Below are 21,355 nucleotides of genomic sequence, written 5' to 3'. Positions count from 1 at the left end.
CGGTCAATTAGTGGATAGAGACAGGTCCCCTACTGTTTATGCTAAGATAGCTTCAGAGTTTGACTTACCATCATGTGAATTCTTTGCATATTTGCAAGTGAGACATTTTATCAATGAATTGATTCAAAACTATGGCTCGAATTGGTCTTTGGGGGAACTGGACAATAGAATTAATAGTTATCGGATAGGGTTATATAAAATTGCCCCTTTGTACAATCTATACATACAAAAGGCTTCTGATATGCAGATTAAGGATATGGTGACGAAATGGTCTTACAAATTTCCTGATATTCAAGAACAGACTATAATAGATAGTTTTAAAATTACAGAACAGGCCTGGGTATCAACTTACTGGCGTGAGTCACAAATCAAGATTAGTTTACGGAGCTACCTTGCTCCAGAAATTATATCCAGGTGGTATAAAACTTCAGTGCACTGTTCTAGATGTAACCTGCCCTATGCAGATCTATTTCATTATATGTGGGAATGTCCCAAAATTATTAAATTTTGGTCTAAAGTTTCGTTTTGGATGAACATGAAGCTTCAACTTGAGCATACAATCAAACCTGTTGAGGTTTTTTTTCTTATAAAGTATCAGGGGGTCCAGAAGAATTTTAAACTTATCAATACAATAATAGTAATAGGCCGCACTCTAATACTTAAAACTTGGAAAGATACAGGGGCGCCCACTTGTTCCCATCTTAAAAATAGTTTACTTACACAATGTATGATAGAGCAAATCATGCTAGACTTGCCCTCTGATGCACATGTTGCAATTTTCTTTAAGAAATGGGAAGCATTTATACGCTCATTACAAATATCTGCCCAGAAAATATTAGACAAACCATTATTGAAGTCGGCATACGTACAAACTAATATATTGGCAGGTCACCTCCCGAGTAGTTGGTTAGAGGAGAATGATGTATATCAGGGCGAGAGATAGAGAGTTCCTGTTTATTTTTTTTATTTATTTTTTTATTTTTTTTCTCTAAGAAGGATAATTGTGTAAATAATACATTGAATGGAAACTTATAATTTGAAGTATGGGAAATGTAAAGCCATATGTGGGAATACTCTTACGAAGAAGCAGCTGGTTCCTCTATTATATGTTTATATACGGAATTTGTATCTTAGAATATTCTCACGAGAAATTAGCTGGGTTTTTTTTGTTTTTTTTTCTTTCGTCTTTCTTTCTTGCTTTTTTGTTTATGTTATTAATTAAGAGTGAAAAATATGATTAGATTGTATGAAATGTATGGTGAAAAATTTATGGAAATTAAATTGAAAAAGTAAATTCCAGCAGGGGGTATAAAACAAAGTTCTTTTGAAATATTATTAATGTATTTCCATGCAGGAAAATTGTATTTATGTATATTGTTTATTTGGAGGCCCTGCGTGGCGCAAAAACCAGGATTTTGTCCTTTTGTTTTTTGTCCTGTTGTTGTAATATGTAACTCTACTGGGCACAAAATAAAGAAATATTTTTTTTAAAAAAAGTATGTTACCGAGGCCCAGGTTAGCAAATGACACAAGACATATATGTGCAGCTAGATTCCAGTAATGCCTTGCTGCTCTTGAGTCTTCTTAGATATGCTTTTCAACAAAGGATACTAAGAGAACAAAGCAACATTAGCTAATAGAAGTAAATTGGAAAGGTGTTGAAAATTGCACACTCTCTCTGAAATATGAAAGAAGAATTTTGGGTTCCATGTCCCTTTAAGTATAAGCCACTGCTTAGTGCTTTTTTATTACAAGAATAAAACAGGCTGTTTCATGTCTCTTTATAAAGGGGGTAAAAACAACAAAGTGCACTGTCCCTTTAAGGGATTTAAAGGGACATGAAACACTTTACATATAAAAATGTTTAACAACTTTGCAATCTATTTTTTTATTTTATTTATTTTGACCCTTTATCAGTAATTTAACTCTGAAATGTGTGGGATTTCTGGCTACGTTGCTTTACGTAAGTTTCTGCTTTAAATAAAGTGATATAAGCTTTGCTTTTATAAAAAAATATTGCTGGGTTATTAAAATGTGCTACTAACAGTGTATGCAAAAAGAAATGCTTATAACTCTGTGTTTGCTGTCAATTTAATACATTAAAAACCACACTGCAGAAAACAATAACAAAATAGAAATTACAAGGTAGTTTATGTTCCTTTAATAAAGTGGAGGTTGAAAGCATTTACAAAACAAAAAAAAACAATACAAAACAAGGGGCCACAACCTGACGCTAGAGTGTAGCAGGTTAAAGAGTAATTTGACGAAACACATCTTTACAGAAAAGGAGTGTGATTCATGATATCTAAAGCTTAAAGGGACAGTCTAGGTCAAAATAAACTTTCATGATTCAGATAGAGCATGTAATTTTAAACAATTTTCCAATTTACTTTTATCACCAATTTTGCTTTGTTCTCTTGGTATTCTTAGTTGAAAGCTTAACCTAGGAGGTTCATATGCTAATTTCTTAGACCTTGAAGCCCACCTCTTTCAGATTGCATTTTAACAGTTTTTCACCACTAGAGGGTGTTAGTTCAGGTATTTCATATAGATAAACCTGTGCTCGTCCACGAGAAGTTATCTGGGAGCAGGCACTGATTGGCTAGACTGCAAGTCTGTCAAAAGAACTGAAATAAAGGGGCAGTTTGCAGAGGCTTAGATACAAGATAATCACAGAGGTTAAAAGTATATTAATATAACTGTGCTGTTTATGCAAAACTGGGAAATGGGTAATAAAGTGATTATCTATCTTTTAAAACAATAAAAATTCTGGTGTAGACTGTCCCTTTAACAAAATGGTTGAAAATGTAAAGTCATATATTACACATGTACCAACACATACACATATACATGTTATACTCATATGTGCGTGTTTGACTGTAGGTATACAGATTTAATAAGATAAATATACATATATTGTAAATATACAACCAACTTTCTGATGCTATTTTTTTTTTTACTCATAAAGGGGCATGGAACCCAATTTTGTTCTTACACGATTCAGAAAGCAGTTGCAATTTGAAACAGTTTTCCATTTATTTTTAAATTTGCTTCATTCTCTTGGTATCCTTTGTTGAAGGAGCACTTCTGGGAGCTGGCTGAACACATCAGGTGAGGCAATGGCACAAGGCATATATATGCAGCCACCAATGAGCAGCAAGCTCCCACAATAGTCCATTGATGCTTATGAGCCTACCTAGGTATGCTTTTCAACAAAGGGATACCAGGAAAATGAAGCAAATTAGAAAAATGTAAATTGCAAAGTTGTTTAAAATGATATTTTCTATCTGAATCATGATTATTTAATACGTTTGACTTTACTGTTCATTTCAACTAAGCGAAATGGTTTATAGACCAAACATGAATCCACTTTGTAATGTTGCTGGGTCACAAATCACTTTTTTTTTCCTTTTTCTGTCTAGGATTAAGCAGCTGAAAGTTAAAAATATATGCTTAAAAGGGATACTAAACCCAAATTTTATCTTTCATGACTCAGATAGAAAATGTCTAATTTACTCCTATAATCAATTTGTATTCGTTCTCTTGCTATCTTTATTTGAAAAGCACTAATGTAAAGCTTCGGAGCCGGCCCATTTTTGGTTCAGCACGGAGGTAGCGCTTGCTGATTGGTGGTTAAATGTAGCCACCAATAAGCTAGAGCTATCCAGGGTACTGAACCAAAGATTGGCTGGCTCTGAAGCTTAAAATTGCATGTTCTATCTGTATCATGAAAGAAAAAAATTGGGTTTAGTACCCCACGTCAGATTAGATTTTTTTGTGTTTCGCTGTCATTTTCCACTAAATTGCAGCTGTGAAGTAAAGTGGGAGGGAACACATCAGCCCCACAACACAAGGGTAAGGACCATTCAAGTTGGGATGTTTCTAGCAGGCTATAGCCGACAAGCAGTGTAAAACAGCACACAGAGAGCTGCAGCGCACTTGGGTTTAGCAGATTTTTGGCATCTGCCCTACATCATCTTTTTTTCAAAGCCTTCTGGACTCTGCAGTGCAGCATCTAATTGTGAGTAGTCACAGAGCACAGTGTAATGGACTGTAGTAAATGACAGACCTCATCAATGTTTATGAATATGCAGAGTTCATTTTCTAAGTGCAGCTGACACCCAGATTATCTGATCACTGGTATAGACATCCAATAGGCAGATATTCTAGGGCAATGTTTCTTAACTTATCTCCTCAAGTACCCCTAACAGGTCAGGTGTTCATGATATAACTAGCGCACAGGTGAAATAATTAGCTAGTCAGTAACTATGGTTATTTACCTGCTCGCGACCATCAGCTGATTATTTCACCTGTGTTCTAGTTAAGATACCATGATAATTTGGCGTGTTAGTGGTTCTTGAGGACTAGAGTTGAGAAACACTGTGCTAGGGGAATTTAAGAATGTCTGGTATATAAAAATGAGGGATGTGCATTTGTCTATTTTGGTAGCAAATGGATGCCGATATATATGGTGGCCACCAGTGGCATTCAGCAATTTTCTGAGCCGTATATCTTCTTGTGAAGGTGCAACACACTAAGATCCGAATTTGCTGGCAGCCACCATATATCGGCATCCATTTGCTACCAAAATAGACAAATGCACATCCCTAATGAAAGAGGCTACACAACAAATTAAACTTACAATTCAGGGCAGACTCATTGGGTCTTCTGTTCTTATCTGCCGTCAAAGTCTATGTACCTATATTTCTAAACATGTTTTGAACAAGTGTAAATATAAACAAATCTTTTGTGGCCGCCATTTTGAAACCGCTGGACCCCCATTGTTTTTACTGTATAACCAATAATTGGGGTTCTAAAATTCTTGCTTATTCTGTAACCATGTGGACAAATCTAAAACTCCACTGAATCGAATTTCCATCTTTGTTCATCAGAAAGCTTCATGTCCCTAACTTAAAAAGACATTAAACCTACTTTTTTTTTTCCATGATTCATATAGATTATACATTTTTAAACAGCTTTCCAATTTACTTCTGTTATCAATATTGCTTCATTCTCTTATTATCTTTTCTTGAAGAAGTATCAATGTACTCTATGGGCATACAAGTTCAGCAACCAATCAGCAGTTAGCTCCAAGCTCCTGAGCCTATTTAGATATGATTTTTTAACAAAGGATACCAAGAGCATTAAGGGACAGTCAACACCAAAATTGTTATTGTTTAAAAAGATAAATAACTCCTTTACTACCCATTCCCCAGCTTTGCACAACCAACATTGTTATATTAATATACTTTATAACCTTTAAACCTCCAAATGTCTACCTGTTTCTAAGCCACTAAAGACAGCCTCTTATCACATGCTTTTTTTATTAGCTTGCCACAACAGGGGACTGCTAGTTCATGTGAGCCATATAGATAACATAGTGCTCACGCCCGTGGGTTGCAGCAGACACTGCACTTATTGGATAAAATGCAAGTCAAAAGATAATAAATAAAAAAAAGTAATGTGATCAGGGGGCTGTCAGAAGAGGCTTAGATACAAGGTAATCACAGAGGTAAAAAGTGTATTAATAGAACCATGTTGGTTATGCAAAACTGGGGAATGGGTAATAAAGGGATTATCTATCTTTTTAAACAATACATTTTGACTGTCCCTTTCAGCAAATTCGATAATAGAAGTAAAATGGAAAGCTGTTGTATGCTCTATCTGTATCACAAAAGAAAAACGTTGGGTTTCTTGTCCATTTAAAAAGGACCCTTAAACACAGTACAACTGCAAAATCAACAAATACATAAGCTGAAAATGCAGTAGCACTTGCTCTAAATTTAAAATGAGCCAAACTTTTCTCTGACAAATTTCAAAGTTTCCTTCCATTTCCCTGCCCTGTGTCTATAAAAAGACTGCATAATTTAATAATAGAAGTAATTTTTTTTTTTTAATTGCGTGTTCTATCTAAATCATGAAAGTATCATTTTGACTTTAGTATCCCTTTAATATACACTGTCATTTACATTATTTGAACAAAGAAAAAACAACAACATTGTTTCAATGTTACATTTACAGAAATATTAACCTACTTGTGAATCATCGCATCTCAGTATAGCTAATGTCCTTTCAATGTAGGCCAGAATCTCAGGTGCCATGATTGTTAACAGTTATTTGTACAAAAACACAAGGAAAAGTGCTACACGTTTACTAATATCACAATTTATTCACTTTCTAGTTCCTCTGTAGGAAAGAACACCTGTGGATTAATAGGTGTAATTGTCACAACACAGCATTGTTCAAAAAATGGTATTAGTAAAAAGATTAGTGCAAACAAATTTCAATCAAAGGAACATAGTGCACGACTCAAAAGAATAGGTGGTTAATGTCTTCGCTACCAAAATTCCTTTTATGTTCAAGTTTTTTTTTCTATAGTTAAAAATTGCTTGCTGTTAAAGAATTCACTGTCTTTACAGCAAATCTACTATACAGTTAAAAAATACTATTGGAAATAAAGTATACAAAGTGCTAAATAGTGTTGCAGAGTAATATTACTCTTGTGGTAACTATTCTTTAGCTACAAAGAAAAAAAAAAAAAAAAAAACACTTTAAATGTCCACAGTTTCACATTGCAGGATCCACGTGTATGCACAAATTGAATGTAAAACCACATTAAACTTAATTTTTTCCCCCATTAGGACATGTTTATAACATGCCTCAAGTAAAAGGTGCAATGATGTATTCAGTTGTCATTTTGGATTGTCTGCATCAAATATAACATATGGGAACATTTATAAAGCTGCAGGCGGACACGTTCTCAAGTAGAGAACATATCCGCCTGCAATCGCCACTTGTGATGCAGCATCGCTTGCAAAATTTAAGGTCACACCAGACCTCTCTTGTGGAATCTGACCCCCTGCTCTTGTGGAACTAATTACATAAAAGCAGGGCCTGCAAATCTCCCCAAATTCAATCTTTTTAGAACAAGGAGATAGGAAATGCTTCTTAAATTCATCGTTAGCGAGTCTGCAATGTGGCAAAAGCTGTGAATGCATAAATCCTCTCCATAATCTAGCTTTTATCTAAAGCTATAGATTTATTACTCCTGTAATTCTACAGAAGTGGTACAGTTATGGTTAATCATGAATCTTCAGAAAGAACATTAACTTGGGTAGGAAATTTCTATCCAACTTTTTCCCCCAAAATAAATATATATAACGTTATGAAGCAGAAATGAATAAGGATTGCTTTTTTTTTTTTTTGCCTGTAATATTTTTACATTATTTCCTGTACCTCATATTCTACATGCATTCTAATTCTTATTTAATTAGAGCATAATTTCTCAAGGAATACATATTAATATATTAGTATAATTATGTGGATAATACATTCAAGCAATGTATAATGTACTGAAGAGGCATCATAATTATCTTTCATTAGAGATGCAAAAATAATCCATCTCAATCACCATAAATATGGTTTAGTATATGGATTAAATTTCATCTTGAGTTTACCAGCAAGTTAAAACTGTATTGGAGCAGACCCTAAAGACACACTAGAACGTGTGAACAAGTTGAACCTTGGGCACAGCCTGAACTATCTGTATTGAAGGCAGTGCTTGCTGTAGCCCCTGAGCAGAAGACTTCTGAACCAGCTGTACCGTTTGTAGGTTCTGGTTTCCTGCAGTAGATGGCTGTATATTTTGAAAACCCTGTATATTCTGTATGGTCTGCACCCCTTGGCTAGTTGGTACCGTCCTCAATTGTAGGTTTTGCAAAATCTGTACAGTATTAACATTTTGGTTACTTGGTAACATCTGTATATTGTGCCCACCTTGTAAGCCTTGGATGTTTTCTACAACCTGTACATTTTGATCACCCTGGATATTATCCACCACCTGCAGGGTCTGCTCTCCAGGAGTGTTCTGAATAATAAATACCTTTTGTTCGCCAGAAATAGTATTTGTGGAATCCTGCAAATTTGACATGGCCTGGATTTGGACATTAGATACATCCTGCATATTTTCTACTTCTTGAACACAAAGTCGTGTCTGCTCTCCATCTGCATTCTGCAGGACAAGAACATTTTGTAAGCCTTCTTCTGTTTGCAGGGTCTCGAAATGTACATTCTGTACTTCTTCCATGGACTGTAAGTTTTCTACACTTTCACCAGTGTTTAATATTTCTTCACCTGGAGAATTATGTACCACAATTAAATTTTGACTATCCTGTAAACTTGAAACACTTTGAGATGTTGAAAGAGCCTGAATCTGAATATTTGATAGATCTTGTGTATTTGGGATTGTTTGAATGTGAACATTAGGTAATTCTTGTTGGATATGCATACTTGATATATCCTGGGTGTTAGATACTGTTTGTATCTGCATGTTGGATATATTTTGAGCATTTTGTATAGTTCTAATCTGAATGTTTGACATTGGAGAGCTAGGTATGGTTTGAATGTGAACATTAGCCATGTCATTTGCAGAGGGAACTGATTGTATTTGCATGTTAGATAGCTTCTGAGAAGCAGGTAAAGTTATCTGCTGAGGACTTTGCTCTGTTACATTCTGCAAGACAAAGAAATTTTGACCTAATGGAAGTGTTTGGGTTCTGGGATAGGCCTGAATGGTTTGAATGGGCTGCAAATTAGGTAAAACTTGTGCTGTATTAGGCATAATAAAGGTATTCTGGGTAGGTGCAACATTATAGGGAAGAGTAGACTTTTTAGCTTTCGATTTCTTACTTGAGGGTTTGCTTTGCTGAGTAATTTGGTTTATATTATTTTGTATCAGGACCATACTGGGATTATTTTGAACTAAAGGAACCTTTGGCTGCGTCTGCACAAACTGGGAACTTGGCAGCAAGATGAGTTTGGGTGTATTTTGCTGCATTACTTGCACCAGAAGGAATGTCTGCGAATTTGGAGCACTAGGTTGATTGCCTACTTCAAGGTTAAAAGTTGCATTTATATTAGGCAAAATTTGCACTCCCTGTGTGGTAGGCATAATCTGCACACTCTGAGACCCTGAGGAATTCTGTGACGTACTCTCACTAGTTCCTCCAGTATCCACGTGGGTGCGCAGATGCCTCTGAAGATATGAGGACATAACAAAACCTTTACCACATACTGTACATTTGAAAGGTCGATCACTGGAGTGGGTGCGCTGGTGTAACTGCAAGTTGGAAGAGTGTGTAAATGTTTTGTCACACTTTTCACATTTGTATGGTCTTTCTCCTGTATGAGTCCTTTCATGTTGACGTAAATTAGAGGTCTGAGTAAACGTTTTACCACACATCACGCAGGCAAAAGGACGCTCACCAGTGTGCAGCTGTCGGTGTCGTCTAAGACATGATGTGTTCTTGAAGGACTTGCCACACTCAGTACAGTTGTAAGGCCTCTCCCCAGTGTGCAGTCGGAGATGGTATTGATAGTGAGAAGACCATTTGAATGTTAAGCCACATTCTGCACACTTGAAAGCTCTGACGCCAGTATGTACCCGCTGATGGATGGATAACAATGAGGAGCGCTTAAAAGCTTTACCGCACTCTGAGCATTTATAAGGACGTTCTCCAGTATGGTCTCTCATGTGATACCGTAGCCCTGAAGAACCTTTGAATGCTTTTCCACATTCTGTGCACTTAAATGGACGATCAACCGTTTCTGCGATAGTGGTAGCAGAAGGTGGCTGGACTATCTCTGTGGTCTGTGGACAAGTGACTTCAGCCTCTGTTTGAATGAGCTGTTGTTCTTCTGTGTGGGTTCTCTGATGTACTAAGAGGTTGGCGAGTTGTACAAAGGTTTTCTCACATATAGAGCACTTAAAAGGCCTTTCATTAGAGTGACAATGTTGGTGACGTGAAAGTCCAGAAGCATTTTTAAATGTTTTGTCGCAAGTTGAACAAGAGTAAAGCTGCTCTTCCATATGACTTTGCTGGTGCCCAAGAAGCAAATCCTCATTTTTAAAGGTCAGATCACATTCCCCACATTTAAAAAGCATCTCCACTGTTTCCATGGCAGTAGTAGTTAGATATACTTCTGTGTCAGCCTGCACAAAAGCCTGTTCAATAGTATGAGACTGCAAGTGCTTTTGCAAGAAAGAATCAGAAATAAACACTTTTCCACACAAGTCACATTTATGAGTGCGTCCTCCAGAATGTGTACGTTGGTGAAGCAAAAGGTTGGAAGAATGAGTAAAAGATTTTCCACATTCATCACACATGTAGGGACGTTCCCCAGTATGGATACGCTGATGTTGTCTTAAATTGGTAGACTGTGTAAAAGCTTTTCCACAAATTGTACAAACATAAGGTCTCTCCCCTGTATGAATATTTCTGTGACGCCGTAAACTAGAAGAACTTTTAAATGATTTCTCACAGATACTACATTTATATGGTCTCTCACCTGTATGTTGTCTCACATGGTACTGGTAATGAGAAGACCATTTAAATGACATGCCACAGATGTTACATTTAAAGGAACGCACTCCTGTATGTACGCTCTGGTGAATCTGTAGTAGAGATGAACGCTTAAAAGCTTTGCCACAGTCTGTACACTTGTAAGGACGTTCCCCGGTGTGGCTCCGTTGGTGATATAATAATGCTGATGAACCTTTGAAGGCCTTTGGGCATTCAGAACATTTATATGGCCTCTCTCCAGTGTGTGTCCTTTGGTGATGAATCAGCCTAGATGACCATTTGAATACTTTCCCACATTCATGACACTCATACTGATGGTCATTTGCTTCTGTAGACTGTACTGGAGGCTGCTGTTGAACTGGAGTGGCTTGGACCTCAGACATTTCCAGTTGCTGTGCTCCAACCATCTTTAAAGACCAATGCTGGAAAAAAGACAGCAGAGTTAAACATAATTCAGTCCAGTATAAGTCTTAAACAGAAAAACAAACAAATATTTAGCATTTGTTGTTCTAGGTGTTATGCCTCTGGAATTCATTTAAAGGTTTTATAATATATTTTAATGCCATCTCTATGGACATGGTACAACTCATTTAAATTAATCAAAGGGACATAAAACTCAATAGAAACATTTTTGCAACAAAGTTGAAATTATGGCTTTTACTGTGTACTGAGCACATGTATCTATGCCCTATGTACCTGCATTCATACACCACGCCTGTGTGATCCTTCCTAATAAATGCATGCCACTGCCCAGCTCTCTGAGCACATGCTGTTTTTGAAAGAGGATCTGAGGGGCATATATGCATATGCTCGTCAAGAGACAGTAAAAGATATCACTCAACCAGTAATAGCAAAAATGTTTCTAGCAAAAGTTAATATATGTGTATTGGACAAATGGAGTGTAGAATATCTATACTTGTTTATAAATCACAGCAGCCAGGATTATAAAACTTTTTCCACAACTCACTATTTGTGAACCCCCTCCATGATGTCTAAATGATTAAATAAAGCAGGAATTACATGTGGTGACATTTGTTAGATAGATAATTACACACATACATATTAAATAATGATCCAATAAAAGATGGATTGTATTTCACAGCTGTGAGGTATAGAAAGGATCCAGCTACCAAAACTCAATTGTAGGGGTCATAGGTGACTTGAGGACTCTAAAACCAGGCGCCCAAGGCTTAAATTTTAAGAAGCGAGTGTATCCCTGGTGCCTGGGTTTGTCAAGTCCTGAAATACATAATAAAAAGACAATGCAAATACACAGTCTGAATTTCAAACGAGTAGTACATTTTTTGACTTATTTCAAAGTTAGTTCAAATTTTCTTTCCCTCGCAACATGCGACAGCCATCAGCCAATCACAAAACACATATACGTATATACTGTGAATTCTTGCACATGCTCAGTTGAAAGTGTGCATATAAAAAGATAGTGCACATTTTTATATTGGAAGTGAATTTTAAAGTTGTTTACAATTGCGTGCTCTACCTGAATCATGAAAGTTTAAATTTGAATTTAGTGTTCCTCAATTAAATGTATAGTTTTACTCTTAATATTGAGGTTCAGTAAACAGGACAAGAAACAAAGGAGTATAAAAATAAAAAAAAATCAATAAGGAATAGTAAACATTATTCCAATTTGTAAAATCTAAGTTTAGCATTTACACCACAGAATACATCTCTCCTTTTTGTTCCTGGACATAGAAACGCTGCAGTATTATTGGTAGCCCTCATTTCAACCCACATGCCAGTATTTGAAGTAAAATAACGCAGTAAATAATTTAGAAGCTAAACTCAGATTTGACTGACATATATTATAGAGAGGTTCCCTCTGCCTCATTCACACTCAACCCCCTCCCCATAATCTTATATACAAATATATATATTATAAAGAGGGTCTCTCTGCCTCACACATACACACACAGAGTCCCCTCCCCAGTACTGTATATACAGATATATAACAGTGCAGAGCTGCCATTCTCCTTCAATCGCACATGCAACCCACTCCCCAGTGCTAAATTGACAAATTTATTTAGAAAATAGATAGGACACCGGCTTAAATTACCTTCCAGAAACCACCATATTAAGAGTTGAAATGGTAACAGCTAGTTCTCACCCAGCTTCAGGACCTGTGATGTCACAGCAGACACGTGACTGCTGCGGTCAAATGATATAGTTAGTGCGAAGCAACGTTTATTCTGCCGACCAGCAGTTTCCTGCACTCAGTGCTATTGGCGGCTGCAGTCATGTGATCATGGTGATATCATAGCGCCTTTAGCTCAATGGGAACTAGCTGTTATAGAATGGCTTTATAAAGGCAACTATATACACAGCTGTGTTTTTGGTTGGCAATGTGTTTATATAAAGCACTGGAGGGGTTTTTATATGTATATGTGAGGCAAGCTCACTATAACATATAACAATATATATGTACTGGGGAGCGGGTCTCTGTGTGTTAACAGGCAGGGGGAACCTCCCTGTAATATTTATCTGTATATAAGATATCAAGGAGCACCCGGCGTGTGTTAGTGGGAACCTCTTTTTTTTTTACATCTTTTAAATATAATGTGGAGGGGACTGTGTGGGGGTTCTCTATATTATACATTTGCATATAAGGTGCCTGGGGTGCTGTTTGTGTGAGGCACAGGATACGTCTATATACTGTATACAGTATATGTGTGTATATATTATTGTTGAGCAGTAAGGTGCTGGGAAGGAAGCTGTGTGTCGAGGCAACCTATATTATATACTGTAATCTGCATATTATGTATATATAGGCTTACCATAATTTTTAGAGGTGAAACTGGGACCACCTGGTGTGGTGCCAGTGGGGGTGTGGTCAGGAGCATGGTCAAGGGGGCGTGGCAGTTACCGGTCCTTTTACAGTAGTAGCTTTTATGTGTGTAATGTTTTGTGGATACTCTACCCTTCCTCAGTCAAACAAGTGAATCACACAGTTTAAATAGACCATAACACCGCCCCCTAGTGAAAAAGGCACCATTACGTTGTCATGGCAAATAAATCATTAGTCTAAATCTCAGATTCTATATAATGCCAAACATCAAGCATAATTATCAATTTCACAATTTAATATCTGCAGTGTAATATGTGTTTTATGTGTCAAATTAAGGAACAGAGCCAAATACTGATAAGTCATAAATACAACATTGAATGAAAGTAAAAAAGAAACACGTACCTGCTAAAGCTGTTTAAGAGGCTACTCTATACCATAATGCAGGAAGATTATAGCCAAAATGCTATCCTGCATGAGGTAAAGCAAGATCCAGGCCAAAAATCCTTCCTGTCTGTACTTCCTAGTCATACCCATATGATTCCCCTAAAGGTGTATTACCGGCAATGTCACCAGGGGTCGGGGGGGGGGGGGTGTTAAATTCTTTGAAAACTAAACCAAGTAGTACTACAAAATTAAAAAAACCCTATGCTGCTCACTTAGCCTGTATTACTAAATGTAAACTTTGAAGGACACGAACGTTAAGCTAAGCAGGGCTGTATGTAACAAAGTACCAGCATCCAACTATGCTGGAGAGCCACAGTCCAGTCATTTTGAATAATGTGTCTGGGTTTCAGGTGGTCTGAAACCCGGACACATGATTTGAAACCTGGAGGTGGCAACCCTACTGGGACAGAATGAACAACTGGGTGGGACACTGGGACAGCGCCTCCAAACGGGGACAATCCCAGTAAAAGTGGGACTTCTGGTAAGCCTATGTATATAGTTTCTCAGTATTTAAAGGGACACTAAAGTCTTAATTAAAGGGACAGTCTATTCAATTAAACTTTCATGATTCTGATAGTGCATGCAGTTATAAGAGACTTTCCAATTTACTTTCATTATCAAATTGTGCAGACTTTATTTCTTCACTTTCATAGGCACTATCTACTACTGAGCAAGTGCTAAAGTTTACAGCGTATACGTCAGGGATAGGCAAGTACACGGACACTGGTGTCCATGACTAGCCCTTGCAGTGTCCACCACAACCTTATATCTTTTCTTTCTGATTAAATAATAGGGGGAAAAAATATGTAGTGTGAATAAAGTTAGTGGCTTGTCAAGAGACTGCTAGCGATATTGGGTGATAAGTTATGGAATAAATAAAGCCTGAGTGAAATACTGTATGTGTATCTGCATCTGTATAATAACACCCAGCTCTATACAAAGACACAGTAGTGGCACTGGCACATGCGTATAGCCAGACAAGGGCTGGTTATAGGGTCAGTGGTATCTGCATCAGTATACTAACACCCAGTGCTATATAATGACACAGTAGTGACACTGGCACATGCGTATAGCCAGACAAGGGCTGGTTATAGGGTCAGTGGTATCTGCATCTGTATAATAACACCCAGTGCTATATAATGACACAGTAGTGACACTGGCACATGGGTATAGCCAGACAAGGGCTGGTTATAGGGTCAGTGGTATCTGCATCAGTATAATAACACCCAGCTCTATACAAAGACACAGTAGTGACACTGGCACATGCGTATAGCCAGACAAGGGCTGATTATAGGGTCAGTGGTATCTGCATCTGTATAATAACACCCAGTGCTATATAATGACACAGTAGTGACACTGGCACATGGGTATAGCTAGAGGAGAGCTGGTTATATTGTCAGTGGTATCTGCATCAGTATAATAACACCCTGCGCTATATAATGACACAGTAGTGACACTGGCACATGTGTATAGCCAGACAAGGGCTGATTATAGGGTCAGTGGTATCTGCATCAGTATAATAACACCCAGCATTATATAAATGACACAGTAGTGACACTGGCACATGGGTATAGCCAGACAAGGGCTGATTATAGGGTCAGTGGTATCTGCATCTGTATAATAACACCCAGTGCTATATAATGACACAGTAGTGACACTGGCACATGGGTATAGCCAGAGGAGGGCTGGTTATAGGGTCAGTGGTATCTGCATCAGTATAATAACACCCAGCACTATATAATGACACAGTAGTGACACTGGCACATGGGTATAGCCAGACAAGGGCTGGTTATTGGGTCAGTGGTATCTGCATCAGTATAATAACACCCAGCACTATATAATGACACAGTAGTGACACTGGCACATGGGTATAGCCAGACAAGGGCTGATTATAGGGTCAGTGGTATCTGCATCTGTATAATAACACCCAGCTCTATACAAAGACACAGTAGTGACACTGGCACATGGGTATAGCCAGACAAGGGCTGATTATAGGGTCAGTGGTATCTGCATCTGTATAATAACACCCAGTGCTATATAATGACACAGTAGTGACACTGGCACATGGGTATAGCCAGACAAGGGCTGATTATAGGGTCAGTGGTATCTGCATCTGTATAATAACACACAGCTCTATACAGAGACACAGTAGTGACACTGGCACATGCGTATAACCAGACAAGGGCTGATTATAGGGTCAGTGGTATCTGCATCAGTATAATAACACCCCACACTATATAATGACACAGTAGTGACACTGGCACATGGGTATAGCCAGATGGGGGCTGGTTATAGAATCAGTGGTATCTGCATCAGTATAATAACACCCAGCGCTATATAATGACACAGTAGTGACACTGGCACATGGGTATAGCCAGAGGAGGGCTAGTTATAGGATCAGTGGTATCTGCATCAGTATAATAACACCCAGCGCTATATAATGACACAGTAGTGACACTGGCACATGGGTATAGCCAGAGGAGGGCTAGTTATAGGATCAGTGGTATCTGCATCAGTATAATAACACCCAGCGCTATGTAATGACATAGTAGTGACACTGGCACATGGGTAAATCCAGAGGAGGGCTAGTTATAGGATCAGTGGTATCTGCATCAGTATAATAACACCCAGCGCTATATAATGACACAGTAGTGACACTGGCACATGGGTATAGCCAGAGGAGGGCTAGTTATACGGTCAGTGGTATCTGCATCATGCAATCAGTATAATAACACCCAGCACTATATAATGACACAGTAGTGACACTGGTACATGGGTATAGCCAGAGGAGGGCTGGTTATAGAATCAGTGGTATCTGCGTCAGTATAATAACACCCAGCACTATATAATGACACAGTATTGACACTGGCACATGGGTATAGCCAGAGGAGGGCTGGTTATAGAATCAGTGGTATCTGCGTCAGTATAATAACACCCAGCACTATATAATGACACAGTATTGACACTGGCACATGGGTATAGCCAGAGGAGGGCTGGTTATAGGATCAGTGGTATCTGCATCAGTATAATAACACCAAGCAGTATAAAATAATGTTTTTAATTTCAAATGTACTTTGGTGTCCTTCACTAAGGTCTGTACTTTGGAAAATGTCCGCCACAGCTTTTGTCTGTGCCTATCCCTGGTATACGTATATAAATCTGTGATTGGATGATGGCTGTCACACGACACAGAGGGCTGGCAAATTGAAATAATTTGTCAGAAAAAAAAGTGCTTTTGCATTGTCTTTTTAATATGTATTTATTGATGCAATTCTACTGTAGTTAATGGTTCGTTAAACAAGTAATATAATTTAAAAAAAATCTGCAGATTATTCCCGGTTAATAAATACCTGGAATACACAATTATATTTAGCATTTATATTTGTTTAATGTCGCTTTAAGCCCTTGCGCAATTTGAACGTAGATACTTCACAACACAGTACTTTGCCAAGTGTACTGTGTTGACGTAGTACCTACATCCAACACAGAGGTGCCTTTTGCGGTCCACTGTGTCAGCTTAGCAGGAGCCACAACCAGGGGGCAGAAAGTATCTGCCTTCATATGGAAAGTGAGCACAGATCTTGCTCCCTTGCCATGTGAAGCCAGATTGCAGATTGTTACAAAGAGTGACACTGTCTGTGTCACTCTCTGTAACGATCATTGTTGGTGCTGAGTGGGAACAGTGGAGGGAAAGATGGAGCCATACTCTATAGAACGGGAATGACTGTAGGGGGGAATGATGGAGGGAATATTGATCTTGGAGTGGGGGGGCACTACTCTATAGAAAATATAAAAATATAAATAATAATAAAAAATAAAATTGAAAAGTTCATAGTTTATTACTGACTGCCACTAACAAACATGACTGTGGTCAGTAAAAGGGGGGAGGGTAAAAACTGTTGGGGGGGATCAGGGAGGTAGGAAGGTGAGGATGGACACAAATTACAGAAATATATATACAGGTGGCCCTCGTTTTACAACGGTTCAATTTACACAGTTTCAGAATAACAACCTTTTTTTCCCAGTCATGTGAGTGCTATTGAAAAGCATTGAGAAGCAGTGCATTTATTAAAATAGCCAGTAGGTGGAGCTGTCCGCTTGTGTTGCAGCAAAGCCAAGCAAGCTGAAATTAATCCGTTTAACCAGACCTGAGCTATCGAGCAGATTTCAAAGGAACAAGATCTTCCTGTCTATAAATCAGTCCAGATTGGAATGCATAGAAAGAACTGTTTGCAGAAAAATGCAAGTGAAGTCTGTGTTGTGTGATTATTTTATTAGGTTTATAATGCTGTTTAGCATTTAAAATCTTCATTTCAAAGCTTTAAAAATAATGTATTAGGTGTTACTTATGACAATTTTGAGAGGGGCCTGGAACCTATCTCCCTCACTTCCCATTGACTTACATTATAAACTGGGTTTCAATTTACAACGGTTTCGATTTACAACCATTCCTTCTGGAACCTAACCCCGGTGTAAACTGAGGGCTACCTGTATATTATTATTTTATTTTTTTTTTAAAAAAGAGCATGCAATTTTAAGCAACTTTCTAATTTATTCCTATTATCAATTTTTCTCTTGGTATCTTTATTTGAAAAGCAGGAATGTAAGCTTAGGATCCAGCCCATTTTTGGTTCAGTACCTGGGTAGCACTTAAATGTATTCATCCATATAAACTACAGCCCCTAAATATTTAAAATTACCTTTATTGTCTTATGGTTAGGTCCATAGGAAAGATACAACGTTTCAAGCCTGCAATAGGCCCTTAGTCATGTAAATTGTAGGCTTGAAATGTTGTATCTTTCCTATGGACCCAACCATAAGACAATAAAGGTCCTTTTAAAGATTTGGAGGCTGTAGTTTATATGGAAGATGAATACTGGTAAAGACTTGGCATATCTGTTACTCTGTGCCCCAGTGGAAAGTGTGCTGTTTTTCACCTTTTCAACTAATTATCGCCTATATGTAGCCACCAATTAGCAAGAGCTACCCAGTGTGCTAAACAAAAAAATGGGATGGCTTCTAAGCTTACATTCATGCCTTTTCAAATAAAGATATCAAGAGAACAAAAAAATTATAATAGGAGTAAATTAGAAAGTTGCTTAAAATTGCATGCTCTACCTGAATCATGAAAGAAAAAAAATGGGTTTCATATCCCTTTAAGTGGTAAATTCTAGCATTGAAGAAAAAAAAAGTTCTGGTTAACTGTTATGCTGATTTAAAAAGTGGAAAAAGCACATCAAAAATACATTGCACAGTACAGTTACACTCATAATAACACTGGCATGTTTAAGGCTGCTACTTAGCCTCTTAATTCCTATGGAAGCAGTAAGGGTGTACTTAGTTTTTCACACATGGCTTCTCCATTTTGGCTTTATTTTTGTTAAATAAATCATGACACGGTGTAATATGTTATGTGTTGTTGTTTATCTGAGGTTGTATTTACCTAATTTTAAGCAGAAAATAAAGGGTTTATAGTGTATAAAGCGCTGGACTTAAAACGCTTTTTTGCCTCCCGAAATACTGTCCTCCTCCTGGACAGAGAAAATGTAAATAAAACAGAGAATGGTTTTCGGGGGCGCTCAGTAAGCTCAAAACGTTAGAGATATGGGTATGATCACATTAATAATGGGGACCTTAATAAGGGTGTTCTCAAATAATTATATATATATATATATATATATATAATTATATATATTTGGACTCTTTTCCTTTTTGGTAAAAAATTATTGAAGGATAAATCACTCTTTTTTTTCTTTTATTGAAAAATACACCTTTATGTATTTATTCGTGAATGATCTACAGAAGAGCAAAAAATTCAAATGTATATATATATTTGGACTCTTTTCCTTTTTGGAAAAAAAATTATTGAAGGATAAATCACTCTTTTTTTATCTTTTATTGAAAAATACACCTTTATGTATTTATTCGTGTTTATTATAAATTTGCATAATGGTTGTTATGTTCTTTATTAGTTTTGAATATATGAAACATTAAATATGAATTCTAATGTTTATAAATTTTATCTGTACCCAAATAAATATAATGTCACATTGAAACACTTCCGGACTCTCAGTTTAAAGCCTCTATATTTGTGATATGGTTAAACCAGGTACGTTTTTTTTGTTTGTTTTTTTTTTGTTTTTTTTTTTACTAGTATATAGTGAAGAGAACTTGAAAATATATGCCAATTTTTTCTGACTGTTACCGACAAATATCAACTCCTGAGGGAAGATTACTTGAAGGAAGGGTAAGACTACCTGCATGGCAGGATTACTACAAAGTCTACCAAAGGTACTAATCATATAAAGATCCTTTAAAAAAAAAAAAAACCTCCCTAAGGCAAGTCCTAAAAGGCAACTTAAGCATTCAGGAGTTGGCCACTACTAAAGTTTATTGTCAAGGAGAAATATGCATTAGGAGAGACTTTTGTGTAATTGTTACATTTGGAGAGACTTTACATTTCTAAAATAACACGCAAAGTTACATATGTCAAAATAAGGGGCATTGCAACAAAATTACCATTTGCTAAAAGAGACTATACAGCTTTCTCTTTAAAGTGAAGGTCAATTTTCATCAATGAGTGCCCGGTTTTTAAAAATACTTTTTAAAACAGGGGCACTTTCATTGATGAAAATTAACATTGCACTGGATTTTAAGAAATACTTACCTTTTTCTCCTGCAAAACCGGATCGCCGATCTCAGCCTCAGTTCCTCTGTAGTGACGTCAGAAATGACAAAAACCGGCTTCCTCCAATCATGGCTTGCACCCCAGAGCGTCCAGCTCGTGATGCCTGGCTGTGATTGGAGGAAGCCAGTTTCGTCATTGCTGTTGTCTACAGCAGGAAGAAGAAGGAGGGAGATCGTCGATCCGGCTTTGCAGAAGTAAAAGGTAAGTATTTCTTAAAATCCAGTGCAATGTTAATTTTCATCAATGAAAGTGCCCCTGATTTTAAAAGTATTTTTAAAAACCGGGCACTCATTGATGAAAATTGACCTTCACTTTAAACAGTCCAGTAAGAAAACACAGAAGCCATTTTCTTAAAGCAGAAGTATATTGAAAACACTTGCATAAAGTTATAAGCTTAGTAATTTATTTTAAATATCTACGCATATCAAAAGTTTTCTTAGAAGAAAGTTTAATTGTTTGTTTTTAAAGGAACAATCTGCTAATTGTATAATTTTGTATTTTATGATTTTTATGTAATGTTTTTTAATAAGTAAAAGTTTTTTATAAAATTGGCATATATTTTCAAGTTCTCTTCACTATATACTAGTCAAAAAAAAAAAAAAAAAAAAACGTACCTGGTTTAACCATATCACAAATATTGAGGCTTTAAACTGAGAGTCAGGAAGTGTTTCAATGTGACATTATATTTATTTGGGTACAGATAAAATTTATAAACATTAGAATTCATATTTAATGTTTCATATATTCAAAACTAATAAAGAACATAACAACCATTATGCAAATTTATAATAAACACGAATAAATACATAAAGGTGTATTTTTCAATAAAAGATAAAAAAAGAGTGATTTATCCTTCAATAATTTTTTTTCCAAAAAGGAAAAGAGTCCAAATATATATATACATTTGAATTTTTTGCTCTTCTGTAGATCATTCACGAATAAATACATAAAGGTGTATTTTTCAATAAAAGAAAAAAAAGAGTGATTTATCCTTCAATAATTTTTTACCAAAAAGGAAAAGAGTCCAAATATATATAATTATATATATATATAATTATT

At 36.7% G+C, this 21,355-nt stretch overlaps 1 protein-coding gene across 3 annotated transcripts; it reads right to left on the bottom strand.

Annotated features, from left to right (window-relative positions):
- Nucleotides 1–2,145: 2,145 nt before the first annotated feature.
- Nucleotides 2,146–13,172, bottom strand: LOC128638566 (zinc finger protein 628-like). Of its 3 annotated transcripts, XM_053690597.1 has the most exons (3): nucleotides 12,436–12,486; nucleotides 11,421–11,600; nucleotides 2,146–10,783 (listed from the first exon to the last, which is right to left on the bottom strand). In XM_053690597.1, exon 3 carries the CDS (start codon nucleotides 10,766–10,768, stop codon nucleotides 7,499–7,501), a length of 3,270 nt encoding a protein of 1,089 aa, XP_053546572.1. In that variant the 5' UTR covers nucleotides 10,769–10,783; nucleotides 11,421–11,600; nucleotides 12,436–12,486; the 3' UTR covers nucleotides 2,146–7,498. The 3 variants fall into 3 exon arrangements, with proteins under 3 accessions (XP_053546572.1, XP_053546570.1, XP_053546573.1); XM_053690595.1 differs by lacking the exons at nucleotides 11,421–11,600; nucleotides 12,436–12,486 and adding an exon at nucleotides 13,154–13,172; XM_053690598.1 differs by lacking the exon at nucleotides 11,421–11,600 and having other exon boundaries at nucleotides 12,436–12,525.
- Nucleotides 13,173–21,355: the final 8,183 nt, after the last annotated feature.

Source organism: Bombina bombina, chromosome 8, assembly GCF_027579735.1.
Source record: "Bombina bombina isolate aBomBom1 chromosome 8, aBomBom1.pri, whole genome shotgun sequence".
In the NCBI taxonomy this organism is placed as follows: Eukaryota; Metazoa; Chordata; class Amphibia; order Anura; family Bombinatoridae; genus Bombina; species Bombina bombina.
The sequence above is the reverse complement of the archived record's forward strand: the minus strand, read 5'-3'. Positions and strand labels throughout refer to the sequence as shown.